Source organism: Anolis carolinensis, chromosome 3 (assembly GCF_035594765.1).
Source record: "Anolis carolinensis isolate JA03-04 chromosome 3, rAnoCar3.1.pri, whole genome shotgun sequence".
NCBI lineage: Eukaryota > Metazoa > Chordata > Lepidosauria > Squamata > Dactyloidae > Anolis > Anolis carolinensis.
The window spans coordinates 191,240,371-191,263,309 of record NC_085843.1 but is presented as its reverse complement, the minus strand read 5'-3'; the positions used below and the strand labels follow the sequence as shown (position 1 = coordinate 191,263,309).

Here is a 22,939-nt window from a genome sequence, read left to right as displayed (position 1 = left end):
ACTGTGATGTTAGAAAACCTACATGTTCCATTGACATGCCATTTCATATAAAAATTGTGAGAATTCACCTGAAAGGGCTAAAGAAAAAGACCCATAAGGGGTCAATCCTCTTCAAAGTGAAAATCTTACACTTAAATGAGACCATATAGCAGCCAAAGGGGCTGATTGATTTGAATGAAGAAAAAGTAGGCAGGGGCTGGACTGAGAACCCTAAATGTGTAATTTATCTTTGATCATTACTTGAGTTAATTACCGTAGTAAAACATAAGTACAATGTAGGTCCCTTCTACACTGCCATATAATCCAGATTCTCAATGCAGATAATCTGGATCTTATATGGCAGTATAGAAGGGGCCACAGATATCATTGTTTGGCTCAAAAAGGTGAATTTCCTTTTTGTTATCACTGAAAATTATTGAATTGTTCACAGTATAGGACCATCAACATTCTTAACATTAAATGCACATAAATAATCAGAAAAATAATTGCTTCCAAAGAACAATGTATTACCTTTTCCATCTTCTTCAGGATTGCGCATCACAGCTCTAAGGGTATGGAAATAGCCACTTGTGTCTCTATATTTATAATGGAGCCGCATGCACGAGAATTTTGGTTTCCCAAAAAGAGTTGGTTCAGGCCCTTGTTGTTAAAAAAAAAAAGGCATTTACGTTTTAGAAACACAGGAGGGATTTTCCAGAAACATATGTTCCAACTCTTTCCATCAGCAGCCATTGCACCTGGCTACATCAAAAGAAAAAATGAAACAATGAGCTGCCACTGCTCAACAACACCACCACACAACTCCAGTTAGGGCCACTTCTCTTGTAGCACTACCCTTCTCCCAAACTATCTTCACTAGTTCTATTATGCAGCCTTGTTGATGTATCATGAAATAGCGGATTTGTTTCTACTCCTTTTTCTCACCTAACACGATGTGATGCAATAACACTATGTAACAAAATTTGTTTTTTTTTTCTGTTCCTGTTTTGAAAGTGTTATTTCCTGTTTAATTGTGTAGTACTTACTTTGAAAATAGTTGTTATGCTCCAGAAACATTGTTTTTGTAACTGCCACAAACTATGTCGAATTGGTTGCAAAATGTGATGCAGTTTAATAAACATTTTTCCATGTGTTTATGATAGGACCAAATAGGAAATGACATTTATAACTCAGGAACAAAAAACATGTTACATTGTGTAATTAACAGGTATGGGTCACAACTGGAGATGCCCAAAATCAAAACTCCCTTCAGCTGTGAAACTCATTGCCAGACCCAAGATCAGCTACAATCTCTTTGTCAAACCCAATGCAACCTGATATTGCAAAAATGAAAAGGGAGAAGAGAGAAAATACTGCATACCACTTTTTGAGTTCTTTGAGAGAAAAGTAGCATATAAATATCATAAACAAAGATACTTTGCCTTCATCCATTCCACTATTACTTTTTCTTTTCCACTATAGTCATGCAACACATACACACTGCTTTCGTAAAAAAAATCCTAAATGTTCAATAGATGGGGAAACAGGAAACAGTCTTTCAAACAGTTTTTTTCAAGAACTGCAATAAATCTCACAATAATGTTGGTAAAAATGGGACAGAATGAATTAAAATGCAATGGCGTTTGAGTCTTACCTATTTCTATCCTCTCCAAATCTTCAAGGCTCAGCCTTTGGTATTGATTTACTTTATCTACTTCATCATCATAACTAGACAAAGAAACATCAATACCTAGAGTTAGATCTGGATTTATTTGTACCTGAACCCCATTATAATGCAGTAAAAAATTCTTACAAATATCTTTATTTTAATGCAAAAAAACCAGGAAAAAGTCTTACTTACTAGGCTACATAGTAGGCACAGTTAGAAAGCAAAAGGAGAACATCAACGTCTTTGTGGGTGGCATCAATGAGGCTAAACAAAAATGAATCACAATATTTTACATTAATGCTAGATATATATTGAAAATGTCAGACACCCTTCTCAAATCTTCTCAACTCTTGGTCATAAGTTCTACAATTATGAATGTCCAGCTTTACATATAGCACCATCAATAATCCAGACATCTACCAATTACTTCAAAATGTTCCTGTCAATAATGTATTTCTCGTTTACTGTATATTTCAAAATTCATTGACCTGTAGGCTCTAGTAAAAAGCAAGCCTTCCAAAACTGATTTGATACAACTTGGCTTTATATTATAATTTAGTGTGTCATCCTTTTTTCTTATCACTAGATCCTATGGCACTAAACCAGTGGTTCTCAACCTGTGGGCCATGGCCAAAGTGGTCCCTGGTCAAAGTGGGCCCTGGTCAAAAAAAAGTTGGGAACCACTGCACTAAATTGATGTCTAGGTGTGGTTATACAAAAAAGGTGCATTGCCATGTTATCAGTAGCAGTACCAGGGAACGGCACCACTCTACTATTCCTCTTGACCCAACTATTTTGAATGGCCACCACTGTTAGCTAAAACTGTAATGTTTTTACATTTCCCTTCAAGTAAGTTCCCAGAGCAGTTAATAAAGAATATACACAAAGCCAGTTATAAACAATAAAGCAGGGGTTCTCAAACTTTTTCAGCTGCAGAGCCCATTTTGAAGCAAAACGTTTCCATGGAGCCCCAAGAAGTAAGTGTGTGTGTGTGTGTGTGTGTGTGACATGGGCTGAGCCAGGGGCAGAAGGACAGAGAGTGCTTGTGTGGATTAATTCACACAGTACAAAAAAAGGAAAGAATGAATAATACAATATTTAAAATGATGAACAATTTTAACCAACATAAACTTAACAGTACTTCAGTGGAAGACCATGGGAGGAAAAATAGAATTTTGAAAGCAAAGAAAGCCTGGGGGGCCTGGGCGGCAAGAAAAAGAGTCTGGGCAGTGAGGGAAGTGGGGGAGAAAGGTCGCTGCTGCTACTGCTGCTGTTTCTGGCAGCTCAACATTTTTAATTTCCCTGCATTTCCGAGTAGGAGGAAAAAAGGAGGAGGCAGGAAGCAATATGGTGCTGCGGAGCCCCTCAATATCACACGCAAAGCCCCAAGGGCTCCTCGGAGCACATTTTGAGAACGCTTGAAACAGAGCAACAGCAGAACCTAAAAACAGCATAAACTTTGATGTGGCAAAAAATAGAGTTCTTCAGCTAATACCAAAAAAAAAATTTTTTTAAAAATTCTAGAATCCCTTAAATGAAGATTGGTTACCAGTGATGGATATATAACTTTCAGACTGATATTATGTTTTCACTGCATTCATAACATGGGACTTTGAAACTTAGAGATCAATTTATCTTATCTTTATGAAGGGTGGTTACTGACATTCAAATACAAATGGTGCATATCAAATTGGATAAAAGTTCATAGCTTATTCATTACATTAAGAACAACTGTGAAGTGACATTTCCTTCTCCATTCCAACTATATTACCATACTAGCTGTGCCCAGCCACGCGTTGCTGTGGTGTTGTCTGGTGGTGTTGGTGAGAAATTGTTGAGGTAGTGGTGGTATTGAATGTCTGTTGTATGGTTGTCTTTATGTTTCGTATGCACATTGAAGTGGATTATATGGCAGTGTGGAGTCAAGATAATCCAGTTCAAAGCAGATAATATAAGATTCTAAATGGGTTATATAGCTGTTTGGAAGGGCCTTGAGTCTACACTGCCATATAATCCAGTTAAAATCTGATAATCTGTGGAAGAGGCCTAAGTGAGGCCTAATTGTGTCTGTCCCCTGGGCTAAGAAGGTTGCTAGGAGACCAAGTGGGTGGAGCTTAGCCTTCAAACTGGCAGCAATTGGATAAAAACTATTATTACTCTCCCTATAATTAGGACTTTATTTTTCATTTCTTTTTGTTGTATCAACCTAGAGCCATGAATGATGGGTTGTGTTGTCAAATTTTGAGGTTGGGGGGCCTGTAGTTTTGTTGTTTTGTCCGCTGCCCTGATGCCATCACTCTTTTATATATATAGATATACTCAATTACAAGCCGACCTGAATATAAGCAGAGGCACCTAATTTTACTACAAAAAACTGGGAAAACTTATTGACTCAAGTATAAGACAAGGGTGAGAAATGCAGCAGCTGCTGGTAAATTTCAAAAATAAAAAATAGATACCAATAAAATTACATTAATTGAGGCATCAGTAGGTTAAATGTTTTTGAATTTTTACATAAAACTGTAATTTAAGATAAGACTGTCCAACTCTGATTACCTATATACTCGAGTATAAGCCGAGGGGGGCTTTTTCAGCTCTAAAAAGGGCTGAAAAACTTGGCTTATACTTGAGTATATATGGTATATGTCATGACATGTTTAGTATTTGTAAAGGTAATTTTTATAAGTTTATGTTGTGCATACCTTGGATCACAATCAATAAGTGCCCAACCTCCATGGAATTTTTCATCATCGGGTAAAAGCAGCTTCATGTAACTTTGCAATAACTGACTAATCAGTTCCTGATGACTTCTCAGGTTTTCTTTGTGCAGAGCTTCGTGTTCTTTCTCTTTTGTAAATATGGAATAGAGATCTTCTGTCACAGGAATACCTTGCATTAAATCTGGGCCAAAGAAGAACAGAATACGATGAAAAACATAAAACATCAGAGAGTTAAAAGAAAAAAAACTGGCTGCAAAAAAGCATAACAACAAAAACAGAGCTGAGAGGATGCTGGAAAATAAGATATATTTTTGAGATGGCATTTTATCTACAAAGTTGGCATAACTAGGCTAAAACAGGGATGGAGTGAGGCTCAAAGATTTGTCTGTACCCATTTACATTTCCCACCATAACTGCAATTAATAAAAATATTATTCTTTCATTACAGTTAAAATATTTTTTGAAAATATTTTTTGAACTTACATTCTACTACACTTCTAGAAAAAGCAGTTGAAATGAGCCAGCCCCACTTACACTTCTTTATAATCAGAACTGAACAGTGCAGATATCATTTTCCCGTCATAATACAAATCTAGATAAATAATCCACAAAACTTGACATTTTTAAACAGCAAGTCAAAGAAGAAAATTCAACAAATACATATTTAGCAATAAATCAGTATGAAACTAAATTACAATTATGCTCACCTATGACTGCCTGCCTATATGCATCCCTGAAGCGGTTTAAGTAGTATCTATTTGCAGAGTTAACACCATCTTTCATGACACCGGCCAGCTTTCTTTCACCAGTCCTTGTAAAGTCACCCTGTTGAATATTTATTCTCTAGTTATTCACATAACTGAAATTTTAAATAACAGAGGGCAACTTTCAAGACTATGTTTTGAGGAACATTCACCTTTCCCAGTGCTTATCATGTTGTTCTGTACACTAAAAATTACATTCTGTACATTCAGAATCACCTTTTCTAATAATATTTTGTAAATCAAATTTTTAAAGACCTACATACAAAATGTACAGTACTGAAAGGAACAATACAGCATTATAATAGAGGATCAGCATGAAGATTGATTATAATGCTGTAACATTAACATGAAGCTTGTCCATAATCAGTGCTATATTTAATATATGGCAGTACATTCTATTCAAGAGTTTCTTAACAGTATCATACAATTTTTGAAGCAAAAGCCAATGATACATATACAATACAGTACATTCAAACTTAGCAGTGAAAAGCTCAGTACAGTGAAAACAATTGTCATTTGAAAATATGAACAACAAAGTCAAAATAATTCCAAAAATAAATGTTAGGTTTCATATTAGGAATATTTTTCAACATTTTGAAGACCTCAATCTGAGTAGTGCTTCCCAAAGCAGAATCATCTTTCACTGGGAATTATTAATAATGCTACAGACAACATATTTAAAAAACAATCTAACACTTATACCATATTAATTCCATTAATGTTTCTACCTTTAAAGCTGCAGTTCCGGCATACTGTCGGCTTATGGCATCACCATTGTTCGCCCATATGATTTGGTAGATTCGATTGCATTTCATTGGCAGTGGTTGTTCTGGTGGCATCACACCTAACTTTTTCAACTGGAATAAAATTGGATTTTGATTTTTAAAAGGGTCATGATGGTTTGGGGTTTTTATTTTTACTTTAATAATGCAATAGTAAATCAATAGTATCTTACTATTAGAAACGTTTGTTTGGTTTTTATTATCTGTTAACCAGTGAGCACTCTCTCTGATATTCAGAGATAGAATTTTCATAAAGATAATAGCCAATATTCTGAAGCAGCTGCTTAGTTGATACTCAGCATATTTAATATACCCTATATACCTGGCATGGGCTGGAGGGGAAAGCCCAAAGAGCAGGATCTGGCCCGCGGGCCTTATTTTGGCCATATCTGCTATATACTCATGTATAAATGCAGAAATCTTAGTCAAAAAGCAACCTCAAAAACTTGGATCTACTTATCCACAGGTCAATATGAGTACCAAATCTTAAATGGAATCATCCCCTGCTCTGAGTAAAGCAGTGAAAGGCAAGAGGCTAGTTAGGAGAAACTAAAAAACGCACTAACTTTATTCTCTCTGCCATGGCACTGTTTCTGGCCTTTTGTTTTTAGCTTTTTGGAATGGCAGGGGTGGCCATGGTTGGCTGACCCCGAGGTGGCAATGGCGCTATCCACATGGAATAATCCTCAACGTTTCGGTGAGTCATATCAAAATCTATAATTTTGGCTTTAAAGCCTGCCCTTGATTTGCACATGAGGTCAACTTATTACATGAGAATACACAGCACTAGGTATACTTACTTATTACACTTAACTAAGTAAATGCTCCTGTCCTGTCCTCCCCGCAAAACCTGATGTAAACATGACTTACCCATGTTCCAACTGTCTGCAGAATTAACCCCCTTCTCCCCATACAGCTGATAAATTGTAAATTAGATTGGAGATAGGGTCATGGCAACAGGATTTCAACTGTGACTAAGTAGCTATTGGGAACACAGGATAGTTATTATGGATGGTAACTATTCCATATTCATCATCACTATTTAGTCATGATTGTGACACTACTGCTATGACCCAAACTCCCTCCCCAACATCCTCTTAAGCAGGCATCAGCTGCATAGTGAAAAGAGGGTCCATTCTGCTACTGATCAGAACACAAGTGAATGACATTTGAGGGAGTCACACCAAGAGAGGTAACTTTGGAAACTTATAACTTAACTAACTGGCTGCTACAGAACACTAGCGCATAAATGTATTCTTCTCCAGGAGGTTGCAATCTCTCAGAATGTTATGAAGTCCACTTTACTCTCCTGGATACTGTATATCAGGTTTAAAACCAGTGCTTATCATGTTAAGATCTCAACAATGCCCTTCGAAATCACTATTCTAAATCAAAGCTACCCAACATAGAAGAAGGACCTTTAAGGGGTTAACTGTAAAAATTGCATTTAAACATTATAAATTCAACCATACAAAGGAAATTAGTTTGGCATCCCTATAACAAGTGTCCTTCAATGAGCTCAAGCATTGCATTAACAGAATTAAGCAATGTGACATGGAAAAACTACATACACATTTCCATTCCAGCCCAATACAGTCAAGGCTCATCAACCACATTCCACATTGTTCTCATTAAGGGTTTATAGTTAAAAGTTTCAATAGCCAGAATACCTGTTGTTCCATAACTACACGAGCAATAGCAGCTTGGACAACGTTTGTTCGATCCAAGCAATCCATACAGTTAACTCGGAAAATTCCTTCCTGCTTACAAATCACACCAGCTTGGTCCACCCTTCCAACAAGCAAAAAAAATGTTTAGAAAGCTTACAATATAACCATCTTATACTGATTACAAGAGAAACTTAAATTATTACGAGTGTTTCCATGGTCACTAATATACAGATATTTGTCCATGTCAACAGACAGGTTACAAATCGTGTAAATACCCTCCCATCTTATCCTTACAGAAAAACGGAGCTACTGCATAAAATATTATCCATGTTATTTCCATATATTATATTTTATTTTTAAAAATTCCACTGCCCTAGGTGGAGATTATGAATGTAGAATCTATCTCTTGTCCCATCTTCTCCTTTATTTATCTTAAGTAACCAAGCACAACTGAAGAGGGCACTTTTTTAAAGTAAAGGGATCGTGAGAATACCAACCAGCACCACTTCACATCAGTGATGATATCTGAAATAGCATCTGTTAACGTCTGGACATTTTCAAACTTCATCCCGCGGCTAAAAAACACAAAGAAAACTTCTTTAAGGTTTTTATAGCCATAGGATTGCTTTGTTTACATCACCAAATAAAATCTGTAGCAATTATATCCTTTTTTCTAAGTATTTTTTAACCATTTGTTACAAAATAGCTGCATAAAACTAGATCTACTTTTATTCACACGCGAATTGGGAGGATTGCTCAAAGTTTTGGAACTGCATGCTTCAATCTTGGCTGACTATATATGTAAATACTGAAGAACACATTTGTTCAACCATTTTATCTGGACAGTTTTTGAGATTTTACAAAGAAAATGAAATCTTTTGGTAACATAAACCACCAACATCAGAACTAAAGAACACCTGTCATATTGTACCTGCTTATAAGGCTGATGTAAATGAACAACAGAATGCTATCATTTAGGATTTTAGTATTAAATTGCCCTAGATATTTTTGACAGACTTACCAGTGTTCGTGGAAGTCAAATGAAACATAAGTAAGACTTGGGTTGTTGTACAGTAAAACCTGCTTAAGATACGTATCACCAATAATTTTTTCTCGGCCAGTCTGGTCCACCAAGTTAATGATAATCTGTTCAAAATGAGTAGAATAAAAAGACAAATCTATTGAAATAATGGAAAATAATGGCACACAAGCAACTGCTCACTTGTTTGAGCAAGGATTCTAGTATCAGATTATTGTTTTAAGCACCCAATGTTTTTAGTTCTCAGCTTTATCTTTCTAAATAAGTGCCAAATACTTTTTCAATGACTGCTGCCAATATGTTGTATCCTTGGTGGTGTCATCATATTAACGTAAGATATAATCTACATTCTGGTATGAACCATCTAATACTGTATCCAATGATCATTTATAAGCAGAAGGAAATTGAATATTGCTACTTATCGTAAAGGTTAATTTACAACAGGGAGAGAATCCTTCAAACTGGGTCAGGCTCCTCCCTTATGCTTTACGAACAGGGCACTTTATATGTCAATTAACTTTACCACCCTAAAAGGGTGAATCAGCCCCATCTTCACAGTGATGGCACAACAAAGCTGCATTGGAGAACTAGAAAGTTGTTCTCTCTAGAAACCACCAGGTCCTCCAACATGCCTGGAGGAGGTTGATCATACAGTTACACTGGAAGATATAGACATTGTTTTAGATATTTTTAAATTAAATCTGTGGGTAATCAAATCTGCAGAGGTGAGAACCTCAAATATGGAGGGACAGCTCTGTGTATGTATGTGTGCGTGCCGCCAGCAGAATGAAATCACACAAAACGTACTAAATAGGTAGGAAGTATCACCTCCGCACAACTGCTTGAAATGAATTTTCGCGGTCAGCACCAATGTTCTGTTTTCCAGCAATGAGAGGAGGCAAACCTTCGAACTGAGGCCAACAAAGGTGGTCACCACACCCCTAGGATGGACAGCAACCTTCTATAAAGACACAACCTGTTGCTGAACACACCTATTAACAGACACATCTGCTGGATCAAATTTGTCAATCCTCAAGGGTTTCATGAAAGAAACCCAAGATGGAACTGGCAAGGTGAGACTGGCTCTTCCCCTTAAGTGGTAAAATTGGTTACACATAATGTCTGTGAAGTCTTGGGGGGTGGACAACACCAGCTTCCCCACACTGCTGGAAAGTATTTCTGCTTTCATGAAGCAAGGCATTTAGTTTTTGCCGAGTCTTCTACCAACTGCAGTGCCCCATGCTGTCTCAGTTCTTTCTCGGTCTGAGACACTTTGGGGGGGGGGGGGGGGCTGACACTTTTCTTAAGCTTTCACATCTCACTGTGACACACAATCTAGATGCTCATTCTTTTTAGTTCTATTTTCTGATTTTCTCCTTTCATTATACATTTTATTAATATTGAATACCAAGCACAAGTTCTTCTTTCCAAAATTAAACAACATTAAAATAAAATCAAACAAAACAGAAGGAAAGTGGGCAACCTTGATAATTATAATGCAACTAATTCATAAAATAGAATGAAGTAGTACAGCAACTGTTACATTTCAGAGAATGGGGCTTAAACATTTCTACAGATGCATGCCATCAGAAGGCATTAAGCCAAACTTTACACATTTGTTGGTAAGTTGTTAAAAGACAGGTGCCACACCGAGCATTAGTAGAAACATCCACTGGATTAGTAGGAACAAATACCACCAGATAGAACTAAAGTTTTCCTTACTGACACATATTCCAGTTTTTCCCTATATAATAGCTAAAATATTTAAGATTGAGGGAAAAGCGCTAATGTGCACAAACATCTACAAACACACAGGGACACAAACAAACATCCAGACACTCCCAACTTCTCTTGAGCAGTAGTAATAATTGAACTGTTCTAGTGAACAACTATGTCATACTGAAGAGCACCTTTGGATCAGTTCTTGTCACATTTATCATCTTGATGATGTCATTAATTATTTCTCAAAAAATAAAACCTTCGGCTGAAGTCACCATGATTTCAAACTTTATTAGAATTAGGCAAGCTCACCTGTTTTGTATAGATTTTTAATTGTTCTTCAAAATGTGCAAAGAAGTAAGGGACCGTTTCCTTTTCACCTGGAATGTACAGAAACACTTTGAATAAAACTTGGGATATGTAATGGTCACATTAAACACTGCTACAGGATCATACAGGCACAGATTTATGTGGAAAGTAATTTTACAGAGGGGGGGGGGGAACTATTACTAAGTGATGTGTGTAGTAACTATTACAGAAATTATAAACAAATACCAGGACACCTTTTCATGAGAACTTCTTCCAGTCGCAAAGAGGTTTGCCTGAAAATTCTTATGGCAAGGCTGAATTTATATTTTATTCTCACCAATGACCCTGCTACTATTCCAAATGATAAAAACACATATTCAGCACGGAGAAGATGGCATTACCCAGATTATTGCACTTAATGAATTGCACTTAATTATCTAAAATAGTGCTACTTAAAGTAGCGGTCAATAGAGCGATACCAGTCCATGAGCCATCAGTTGCCAAACTGCAACAAGTTTCCAAGAAATTGTGCTATTGTACAAATAATATTGCACTGATATGATCCTGGCACCTGGACTATTAGGAAAGAATTCTGGACAACCATATCAAATAGCCTGAAAAGAACTAATTTAAAACAAAGCTCTGCTCCATGTATCCTTGCAGTATACAGGCAATCCCCAAGTATACTGGTTCTGTAGGTTTGCTTTTAAGTTGAAATGGTAAGTCAGAACAGATACTTATTAAAGTGTAACTCCAGCTATATATGATGTTGAATGATGTTGCTTCTCTTCTTTGGTAACAAAATTGTGTATCAGTGTTCAGTGACAGTGCGCAGATCAAGTTCAATTCCAGCAACTCATGTCAACTGCATGATCCAAAGTTATTGGGGCTTTAACTAATTCAGCCTGACAGCCATGTTTAAAATTTTCTGCACGTTAGATTTGATTCTACCGTAATAGCTGAGCCACTGGTCTGCCTCCAAAAAGGATGATCTCCCATTAAAAAAATTAAAGTGGCATATCAGTTCAGACAACATCAGACTTGATACTGTTTATAATTTAAATAAACGGAAATGACAAGTCATCCAAATTACAATTATGGAGCAGTACAAAAACAGGAAGACAGCAGAATGTGGGCATCACAGATGCAAATTTCAAGATGTCATCACAGATTTCTTTGTAGGGTGAATTTCCTCCACAGAAGTTATGTTAACCAAAGAGTAGCAGGCTCCGTTTTTAAGTCAAGGCTCTTCCTGATTCATAACAGGAACAAGACAGTCACTACAAAAACACTGACACTTTCAGCTTTATCATTTTTATATACAGCACATATGGGGTACTTCTCTTGGGTGTTAAACACATTCAAAGCCAAAATATGGGTATGTATGATCAGCTCTAGTGCTGCATGAAATGTAGCCCAAAGTCATCAGTAAAATTTTAAATATAGCAAAATTTAGTGATACTATACCAAAACTAACCTTTGTCCAGCCGTGGCCGGGGATTGTATCTATAACCAACCTGACTCCAAAACACAGGCACAGATCCCCTTGTCTGAACAAAAGACAGGGTGTGGTTGTGGACATGAATCAATTGTTCCGTCTCCACATAATTTGCCACATTCCCATTTTTATCAACTCCTCTTCGTTTGTAGCGCATGCCTAGAATATGAGCAAAGAATTCTCAGGAAAGATGTAGGATTTGAATAACAATCCTCACACTATATATCATAAAATTCTCAACTGCTAAGCAAGATAGCTTTATAACAGCCCATAGAGTTTTTTAAAGGAAATCATATCGTGAAGCTCTGTTGCAACAGCTTAATATAACTACCACTATGAAAATTAAGAGTGAAACAGCTACCAATAGATTACTCTTGAAGTAGATGGAGAGGAGTAAAGAAACAGTTCCCAAACTTTTTTGGTCATGGAACACTTCAGAAGGCATTTTTTTCCCACTGAACCCAACTCTATCCGTGATTTTCCTACAGAAACCTAACTATGTACCTGGATTTTAATAAGCATTGTAACTCCACAAAGTTCTTTCTTCATCAACTCCTATTGTCTAACTGTATTTGTCTCCAAATCTAATAGGTTTGGAGATAAAGAGAAAACATTTAAAATATAACTACAAACCTTTATTTTGGCACAAAAATATTAAGACTCCCACCTAATGTGAATCCAGTCAATGAAACTGTTTCCTTTTTGTACTTAGAACAGATTTCAAATTGGGCTTTATATCTGACAGCCGAATATGAAAATCAAAAGCAGGATCTGGCTTACTCCTAAATTTGCTTTTGGTGGAAGCATACACTGAAAAACCTAATTCACATAAATAAGTAGACATGAAGAGAAGCAGGGCTTGGATAGCTTTTTCTAAGTAATGACACTCCTAACCAAAAGATATTCAGTGGCACATATTTAAATTTCATTTTTAAAGCAGGGGATTTTAAATAAGATCTTCATATTCTGACTCAGAGAACATGTGAGGTGTATTATTCTGGTTGACAAATGGGTTTTGTATCCAATCGGTATCCCTGCTAGTTTCTGGGAAGTACCAATCTTGCGGTTTTATCTTAAAATATGTTTAAATTATTTTCACGGAAACCTTATGATGCTTTGGTGGAACCCTAGGTTTCTGCAGAACACAGAACTGCTAGATTAAAGGACCAAGACAAAAGGTATCAGTGCTGTACATTCAAAAGGTCTAGGGAACCAAAACCTTCAACTCTATTTTTCCTTCCCAAGGACAAACACTGCCAAGACATCTATCTGAGAATTCCAGAAAGAGCATTTGAAAAAGCATATATTTTTGGAGGGGGGGGAATACCTGGCAGATGTTGATATATTAACAGCCCAATCTCTAAGTTGCAAAAATCTTAAGCAAAAATCTTAAGCAAAAATTTTCGGTTGCCCCTACACCAGCTTTACAGGAAATGACATTTAAATATACCTGAGATTCAATTCACTGAGATTGCAGACTACAGATACTTGATGTTCTTAAGCCCTTACAGTGCAAAGAATAATGAAAATATAATACAGTAGAGTCTCGCTTATCCAACATAAACAGGCCAGCAGAATGTTGGATAAGCAAAAATGTTGGATAATAAGGAGGGATAAAGGAAAAGCCTATTAAATGTCAAATTACGTTATGATTTTACAAATTAAGCACCAAAACATCATGTTTTACAACAAATTGATAGAAAAAGCAGTTCAATACACGGTAACGTTATGTAGTAATTGCTGTATTTACAAATTTAGCCAAAATATCTGAATGTATTGAAAAATTTACTACAAAAACATTTACTACTAAAAGGCGTTGGATAATACAGAACATTGGATAAGCGAAAGTTGGATAAGTCAGACTCTACTGTATTTGCTATTTTTCACCATCAAATTAATTTTAATCGCTTTTCCTGCCATGAAGAGACACAGATCCTGTTGTCTGGATATGGTTGGTTAGAGCAAAGGAATATTGTCCGAACAGAAGCAGAGTCTCTGAAGAAATTGCTTATTCTTTCTGTGAATTTCTTCCTAAGTATATACAGTCTTGACTGGATCAATACGCTTACATTATTTAATAGCCTGTGAAACTTGTCACAGCAATATGCAACATAATCTCTTGTAATAGCTCCCCAGTTCCCAATGCACAACGTGAAGGTGGTAGAGCATTTCCCACATGGAAGAGCACTGCCAACATTTTGACATTTTTGCTTCTCAGCAAGAAAATACCAATTTAAATGTCAGTAGTTGTTTTAAGTTGACTCGTCTACATGCTTTTACCGGCTCTATGGCGGCTGCGCCGTGAGATAAGGGCCACAAGAAAACATGGGTGAATATCATCTACACAAATGGGCTCTTGAGGTGGTGTCTCTGGACTGCTTTTCTCCTCATCTGACGTTTCGTTATAATTCACGACAAGCTCTTCAATCTGAACAAATCCCTGGATGACTGGGATAATCCAAAAATCTAATTCAGATTCCTGCAAAGTGAAATAAACAAACACATATTTCAAAACCAGTAAAAAGGTGCAATCTGCATGTTCAAAAAAGTTAAAGGAAGAAAGTATACAGAACAGGAATTATACTATGTAACACAATTTTTGTTGCTGGGTTATAAATGTCATTTACTAATTGGTTCTATCATAAAAACATTGGAAAAGGTTATTAAACTGCAAAAACAGTTTTGCGAGACATCCTGCAGCACATTTTGCTATAGTTTTTCAGTAAATATCTCATAGAGTCTCAACCAATTCAACTTAGTTTGTAGCAGCCACAACAACAAAGTTTCTGGAGTAGAACAACTACTTCCAAAGTAGGGACCGCACAATTAAACAGGAAATAACACTTTCAAATCACGAACAAAACATTTTTCAAGTTTTGTTACATAGTGCCATCTGGTTTAGAATCACAGCTGTTCATTCAATAGAGAGACTGTTCATTATGAAGATCAGAAAAGTTTTCTCATTTATTTTCTTTAATGAGCATTTTAGGAGTAAAGCTTTATGTCGCCATAATGGTATGAAACGACAGCATTAATCTCTATCATGCTTACTATAAAATAAACTCTCTGGTGACCTGTTCCAATAACAACTTGTTAAAATGGCAGGGACCAGAGAGAGCCATTTTTATCATGCATTATAGAGATATTAACACTATAACAATTTCAAAGTGGTACTTTACTATTTTAATATATGCTCTAAAAATATACAGCTGAAGAAATGTTTTAGTGTGAATTGCAAGACATTTTAAAGATGGATGATAAAACTAATGCCCATGGCAAAGGATGTAGTTAATGTGCGCTGAGCTTCAATGCCTAATAATTTACAACTTACTTCAAAAACCACATGCCATTTTTTAAAAGAAAAGAAAGAGTAGGGCAAAGGATACTGACTGGAGAAAACATCATATATAATATATGTTGCACATATATGCACAATATTCCCAAAGCATAAAAAACCATTTTGTGTGTGCGCCTTTGGATCCATGACCTCTCAGTCAGTAGTGATTTGTTGCAGCTGGCTACTAACCAGTTGTGCCACAGCCCTGTCCATTATGAAGTACTGACCAGAAAGTAGAACAGAATGATGCACAGCACATTAAGGTTCTAAATAAAATATATATGCATGCAGAAATCAGATTATTCAACATGTTAGGAACCAGGTTATGAACTAGGAAACCAGTAGACTAAACATTAGAAACGCTGAATTGACTAAGAGAGGAAAAATAGTGTGCTAAGTAGATTTACAGAGTGGAAAAAAACACCCTGCTTAGTAGAATGAGAGAGAACAAAAAGCAGAGCATGGCTGCATGAATGGACAAGGGATTTAAAGTGCTGTATATGGCTATAATTTAGATCTGCCGAAACAGCAAAACACTAAAAAACAAAGTCACAGAAAAGCGGAGAATGCTTGTATAAAAATAGCTTACCCCAATATTTATCAGGTCTTCAAGCATGTGCTTGTTCCAAAAGAATCTGTCATCAACCTAAAAATAAAATGCAACATAAATCTTTTCTACCTAAAAAGTACTGAAGAAAGCTTTTCCCTAATGAACTCCCCTTTACCAGAATACATTCTAAAGCAAGGAGTTTATCAAGTGGGGGAAAAACAAGTTCTTTCAATTTAGAGGTGCAAATTCCCGATATAGGCACATATATAGATATATATCAATGTCAAGTCAAATAAAAATAACATACATACTCCTACCTTCTTCCAAAGTGGCAAGGCAGCCTTCTCACAGGCACTTTGCCTTTGCACAGAATTTGTTAGGTCATACGTTAAACTATAATAAAAGGATTCAGAGTCCATAAACATTTTGAAGAGTTCTTCTAGCAGCCGCCTCTCCAGTCTCTCTTTCTCTTTACTTTCTTTAACCTGTAAATACCAAAATACTAAAATTGGTATTGTTGATGCCAGTCAAATGTAGAAAAATGCCTTGGTTTGGATAATCATTTAGAGAAGTTCAAAGCTAGCTTCAAATTGCAAGAGACAGACAACAAACTCCCACAAAAGAAAGTCTTTAATGGACATCTGTATCTACACAATAAAATCTCTTTTCTAACCAAAATCAATTAATTCACATTTCATCCTGTATGAGTTCAATATGAAAAATGCAACCATGGGCTAGGTCCATCATGAAAATTACCTAGGAATTCAAAATAAGATTTTTCACTATAAATACATGGCTACTTCCGTCCTATATGGCCTTCCCAAAAAAAGAAATCTTCCTATCTTTCCTCATTATTAGAACTGTACTTCTGTTATGACCACCGTGCAATGGCTGCATGAACCATAAAAGCAGACTCCTAACATAACATCTTGCTTCCAACTGGTGTTAAAGTAGAATGAAACATAATCCTTATTGTGTCAAACATTAGATCAGATCAGAAGGGTAGGACTTAGTACTAATTTAATTATCCTTTACAACTCAGCAGAAACCTGGTCCACTTTAAATACAAAGTAAATTCAGAGCTGCATAAAGCCTTATTGTGCTTGCATGCCCTGCTCATTTCCAGGCATGGCCACAAAATTGTAAATTTCTGTTTTCACTTTAGATTAACCTATCATATCACCGAAATCCTAAATTATTATTATTAACTACGGTTAAAAGAAACAAGATTGCACTGTAAATTATGGTTTGACACTTACTGAAGAATAGCCACAGCTGAGAGTTTGGTCAAGGGAAACCATAGCTAATGTGAACCACAAGTGAGAGTTTCTAAACCCTTTAAAATACCGCAAGTAATCCCCACCTTCCTTTTATTAGAAGCAGCAACATTTGATTTAATTTGAGTGAAGGTCTTGAGCAGAAATTTAGAATCATCTGGAGATTGTGTAATCTTCTCTGGTTTGTATATTCCAAAATGATGTTTTTTACAGAGCTGAAAAGAAATGTAGTAAAATTTGATTATATAAAAGATACGTAGAAAATGATTATATAAAAATAATCTTCTGTAGTTAATGCAAAGTATATTTAATCTTTTCAAACAGCTTAAATAAAAGTTAGTAACATCTGCATCTTTGTATTTTCAGATTTTCAACCCGTCTCAAGCCACAGGGAAAGGTGGGTAAGGAATAAAATTATTAGTAATATTAATATTAGTATTCATAAACCTGTAATACCAATCGCCAACAACGCTAACTAAAAGTAAGCATTTGAAAACAGATATCTAATAAAAGTTGGAATAGACTCCACAAAAAAGAGATTAAACTCCATTACAGAACAAACGGAACATAAATTCCTCTCAACCCTCTTTCCTCTGTTCTACAACATTGTTGTCATGGTATGGGCTCAACTCTGGATTAACAAATGTTGTCCCTCAAACAAATCTAATCATAAAGGGAGCACCTTTTATGAGAAACTGTGAACATTTCCAGATTAACTGTTGACTTCTCAAACAGTTTTTTTAGGCAAATCAAATTCAGAGGTGATTTTGCCAGTTCCTTCATCTGAAATATGGCCTACAGAACCTGCTATTACTTGGTGGTCTCCTTTACAAGAAGGATCTGGTGCCTTTAAGTGACTCCAGGGTGATCTCACTATTGCTGGGCTCAGTAGTGAGATCTGGTTGTTAATTCTTTTGCATTTTAAGTATTCAAAATTCAGCTTTAAGATGTCTGAGAACTGGAAATTGCAATTGCATCTGAAAGTCCCCTTTTTCATTAACGATGATTGTTCATCCCTCCTTTTAAATGTTGTTCCAGTATATCTGCATTGTTTTTATGGGCCTTCGAGTCATTTCCAGCTTATGGTGACCCTATCACAGGGTTCTTGTGACAAGATCTGTTGTTCCTCATACTAAATATTGATCCAGTATATCTATCTAAATATCCTAAAGCGACCTAATCCAAAGTGATCTAGGAAGTAAAGCAGAGTTAGCTCTGGTTAGTACTTGGATGGAGACAACCAGCAAATGTACTGTATGCTATATTTCAAAGGAAGAAGTTAACAATCTTCCTCTGAATATTTCTTGCTTAAGAACATCCTATGAAATCTATAAGGTTGTTGTAAGTTAGCAGGCAATTTGAAGGTAAGCACACAGAGATTTCAGAGCAGAGTTTTAATCTTACCTCCAGATCCAGATCCTGGGGTTCCGCTTCAGAGAGGGGCACTGCTGCAATTTTTGTCACTTTACATATTTCATGATCTCCTGGAAGCTTCCCAATCACTACTTTCTGGCGAATCAAAAGCAGCCACCAAGGCAAATCTGTTTTAAAAGAATCCAAAGGCATTCATGCATAATGAAAATAGATATATCAATATAATTCTAATACAGTCAGAAGCAACGCTTGACTCTACACTGTATTTCCTCAGTGCTGAACTATTTCAGCTTGAGCCCAGCAGTAGTGTGATGAATTGTATGGTCAATATAGAGTAGACTCAAGTAATGCAGTTTAATTGCATTACATGAGTTCTACACTAACCATATAATGAAGTTTCAAACGACATTATATGGCAGTGTAGATGGGGCCTAAGTACATGCAAAAAGAAAGTGTTCAAAGGAATATTCAGGACTGGTCCTACTATGAGGGAAATAATGTTACATAGATTCTTCCTTGGTTTTGCATGTGATGAGACAACCAGATGCATCTTTCACAAATTCCATTTTGTGTTAATTGTGTCATCTGCTACAGCAATTTACAATTTAGTTATTTTCAGGTTAAATGACTGTACTCAAATGTCAGATTGCCCCAGAAAACAATTCAGAAATTTTAGCTGATTGAAATCATAGTGGTGCCCTATGTCAGATTTTTAGGCTTTTTAGAATGTTCTGCATTGTTCCAATCTACTTACTGCTTTTAGTCACCTCCTCTTATATATGTGTGTGTGTTCTTTATCATTAGCCAGTAATGTTTATTACCCGATTGGGGGTTCTTAGATTAGAATAACAGATTAAAACTTGATTTCCAGAAAGGTAGCTCTTTTTGTAAGATCAATCAGCCTGTTAACAAACGCAAAAGCTGTATTAGAACTGGCAGGAAAAACCTATTAAATGCTGCTCGGTGGCTTAGAGCACGACTCCAAACATGCTTATTCAGAAGCAGTCCTTGCCAAGTTCAACGATGCTTACTCCTACACAAGTATGGACAGGATTGCACTCTTGGCTGAAGAATCAAAGTTTGTAATCAATAACATGGCACTGTTAGATGCTCAAACACACTATTAAAACTGCACAGAGGAGCTTTGCTTTAGAGTGATAAAATGTATGTAATACAGAAATATTAATATAACATTTCATATGGAACTAGATTATAGAGCTGCCTAGAAAAAATATCTATTGACAACCAAAGTCAAATCATAATGAAATACATTACAAGAAATATATCTATATACAGAATAGATAAAAATGAAACCAGAGTAACTCTTTTTTAGTCAGGGGACCAAAAACAAAAGGTAAGGGCCTCAACCACAGACACATAAACTACAAAAAAATCACAACTTACAACTGACAAGAGAACGTGCATGGAGCTCTACTCAGAATATTACTTTGGCAGGACTCTCTGCATGTATTCATTTCCTAGTTCTAAGTTGTGGTATTCCATCTCATTCTGTATATTTATATTCCTACTAAGCCACTGGGTTATCCATATCCATATTGACAGTAAGTATCATTATTGTTGTTGCCTTTAACATTTTTTGGTCTATGTACTTGCAATAGTCATTTGTGGTTAATGCTCAAGGACCTAAGCTTTCAGGCAACAAAATGCAAACAAGATTAAACTTGTATATAACCTTTTTTCCTCATTTTTTCTTGTGAACTTTTCTGGCTAGCTGTTCCTTATCTCCTTGGCTGCAATAGCATGCTCACCTTGAGCTGAACAGTGTCAATGCTTTGAGGAGTTTAGGAACGCTGCCTTTTCATATAACAGCCCTGAAGTTTGCCTACCAGGATTATGATGCAAGTCACGGTTTCCCTTCTCTATGATGGATACACAGCAAACACAATTTCTTTCTGTTACTGCCTTAGCAGCTGCCGTTTTAGAAAAATCAGTTCATGTATCACCTATACCTGGGTTCTGCACAACATGATTTTATGAGTCCAAAAATAGGGACCAAAAAGAATGATACTGTATTCCAAATGATTTGACAGAGAGAAAGGGCTATCTTCCTTCCTTCAATAATAGTGGATGAAGAGAAAATAGAACTACCGCAACCAGTTTCCTTTTCTGGTTTGTTGGAAGGTCCTGGTTTAATATTAGTATATAAAAGACTAGCTGTGCCCAACCACGCGTTGCTGTGGCAAAGTGGTGGTGGTGGTATTGGTTTAAAATGGTTGTGGAATTTTTATTTGACTTTATTTGTATTTTTTAATTAATTTTATTGTAACTTATCTTTTTATTTATTATATTTTATTATTTTCTTGTATTATTTTTAGTTATTTTCCGTTATTATAGTATTTTATTGTATTAATTTTTAGTGTTTTTAATTATTTTTAGTGTTTTTTATTATTTTATTGTATTATTTGTATTTATGCTATTTTTTATTCTTTTATTATTATTTGTGTTTTTATTATTTTATTTTATTATTTGTATGTATTATATTTTATTATTTGATTATATTATTTTTATTTATGTTTTTTAATTGTATTATTTTATTTTGTTTTTTTATTTGTTTTTTTGTATTTATTTTATTATTTTTGTTTCTCTTTGTACTGGGTTGCTCTGAGTTCTGTGGTCTGCCTGGTCATGTTCCAAATGTATTCTCTTCTGATGTTTCGCTTCCGTGTATGGCAGGCATCCTCAGAGGTTGTGAAATGTGTTGTAACGAAAGGAAGTGGGGTTTATATATCTGTGGAATGACCAGGGTTGAAGAAAGAACTGTTGTCTGCTTTAGGCAAGTGTGAATGTTGGAATTGGCACTGAATAGCCTTGTAGCTTCAAAGCCTGGATGGTTCCTGCCTGCCTGGAATGAACAAAATGTGGCTCCCAGTGTTAAAAAAATCTGTGAAATCAGGACAGTCAACTAAAGAACAGCACTGAGCAATCAGGGAATTTCAGACATGATGTACTGAGGGCCAGCTAACATCTCCCAAGAAAGGATTCCCCCTCCGAAGCAGGAAGCAGGCAGGCCTTGAAGGTGGAAGGGCATTCAATGGTAATCAAGGTGGCCAAGGGGAACATTCACAGTCGCCTCAGACAGATCAGAGTTGTCCCATCCTGAATATCATTGGTGAGATAGAAATAAACATCCCACTTGTCTGTTTTCAAACAGATCTCTGAGGATGCCTGGCATAGACATGGATGGCCGTTTGGCAGCAGAAAGGGTCGTGAGGGAATGTGATGTTTAATAGGCTTTTCCTGAATCCTTATTATCCAACATATTCAGTTATCCAATGTTCTGCCGGGGTGTTTATGTTGGATAAGCGAGACTCTACTGTATATTTATAATCTTATATTATCTGCTTAGAACTGGATTATATGAGGCTTCTTCTACACAGCTGAATAAAATGCACACTGAAGTGGATTATATGGCGGTGTGGACTCAAGACAATCCAGTTCAAAGCAGATAATATAAGATTATAAATGGGTTATATAGCTGTGTGGAAGGGCCTTGAGTCCACACTGCCATATAATCCAGTTCAAATCAGATAATCTGTATTTTATTGGCAGTGTCGAAGAGGCCTAAGTGAGGCCTAACTGTGCCTGTCCCCTGGGCTGAGTAGGTTGCTAGGAGACCAAGTGGGCGGAGCTTAGCCTTCTAACTGGCAGCAATTGGCTAAAGACAATTATTCCTCTCCCTCTAATTAGGACTTTATTTTTCTTTTCTTTTTGTTGTCGGAACCTAGGGGCAAGGATGGTGGATTGTGCTGCCAAATTTCTAGGTTCTGGGGCTTGTACTTTTGTTGTTTAGTGGGAGGGGAGGACACCATTACTCATTTATATAGATATAGATTGTCAAAAATAACTAGTAAGTGCAAATGATGTTCCATTTCAGGGATTATCAAGACAAAAAGAAATCCAATTAATGCACTATTTCTAGGATCACATTAATTGCTGGTGTATGCCTTTGAGTTTCCAATTTATGGTGGACCCTAAGCCAACCCTATCGCAGGATTTTCTTTGCAATGGATTTTGTTTTGTTTTGTTTTTTGGCTTTGCTTTCCTCTGAGGCTGAGTGTGACTTGCCTGAAGTCACTCAGTGGGTTTCCGTGGCTGCGCAGAAATTTGAACCCTGGTCTCCAAAGTCCAACGCTCAAACCACTAAAACACGCTGACGCTCACAAAACAATACTCTTATTACACTAATCATATTTATTTACAGTATTTATTTACAGTATATTCCGCCCTTCTC

General features: G+C 36.2%; 1 protein-coding gene across 1 annotated transcript in view; it reads right to left on the bottom strand.

Moving 5' to 3' along the window:
* Nucleotides 1–22,939, bottom strand: part of inpp5f (inositol polyphosphate-5-phosphatase F) — a 62,641-nt gene that overhangs the window by 3,687 nt on the left and 36,015 nt on the right. The window contains exons 3-18 of the mRNA XM_003218614.4: nt 18,718–18,854; nt 17,400–17,528; nt 16,354–16,521; nt 16,076–16,132; nt 14,430–14,628; nt 12,129–12,308; nt 10,655–10,722; nt 8,606–8,730; nt 8,082–8,159; nt 7,585–7,705; nt 5,861–5,989; nt 5,076–5,193; nt 4,351–4,549; nt 1,841–1,912; nt 1,634–1,707; nt 511–639 (exon numbers count right to left, since the gene is read on the bottom strand). Coding sequence (XP_003218662.4) covers nt 511–639; nt 1,634–1,707; nt 1,841–1,912; nt 4,351–4,549; nt 5,076–5,193; nt 5,861–5,989; nt 7,585–7,705; nt 8,082–8,159; nt 8,606–8,730; nt 10,655–10,722; nt 12,129–12,308; nt 14,430–14,628; nt 16,076–16,132; nt 16,354–16,521; nt 17,400–17,528; nt 18,718–18,854 — 1,983 coding nt within the window. The remainder of the gene's footprint in view (nt 1–510; nt 640–1,633; nt 1,708–1,840; nt 1,913–4,350; nt 4,550–5,075; nt 5,194–5,860; nt 5,990–7,584; nt 7,706–8,081; nt 8,160–8,605; nt 8,731–10,654; nt 10,723–12,128; nt 12,309–14,429; nt 14,629–16,075; nt 16,133–16,353; nt 16,522–17,399; nt 17,529–18,717; nt 18,855–22,939) is intronic.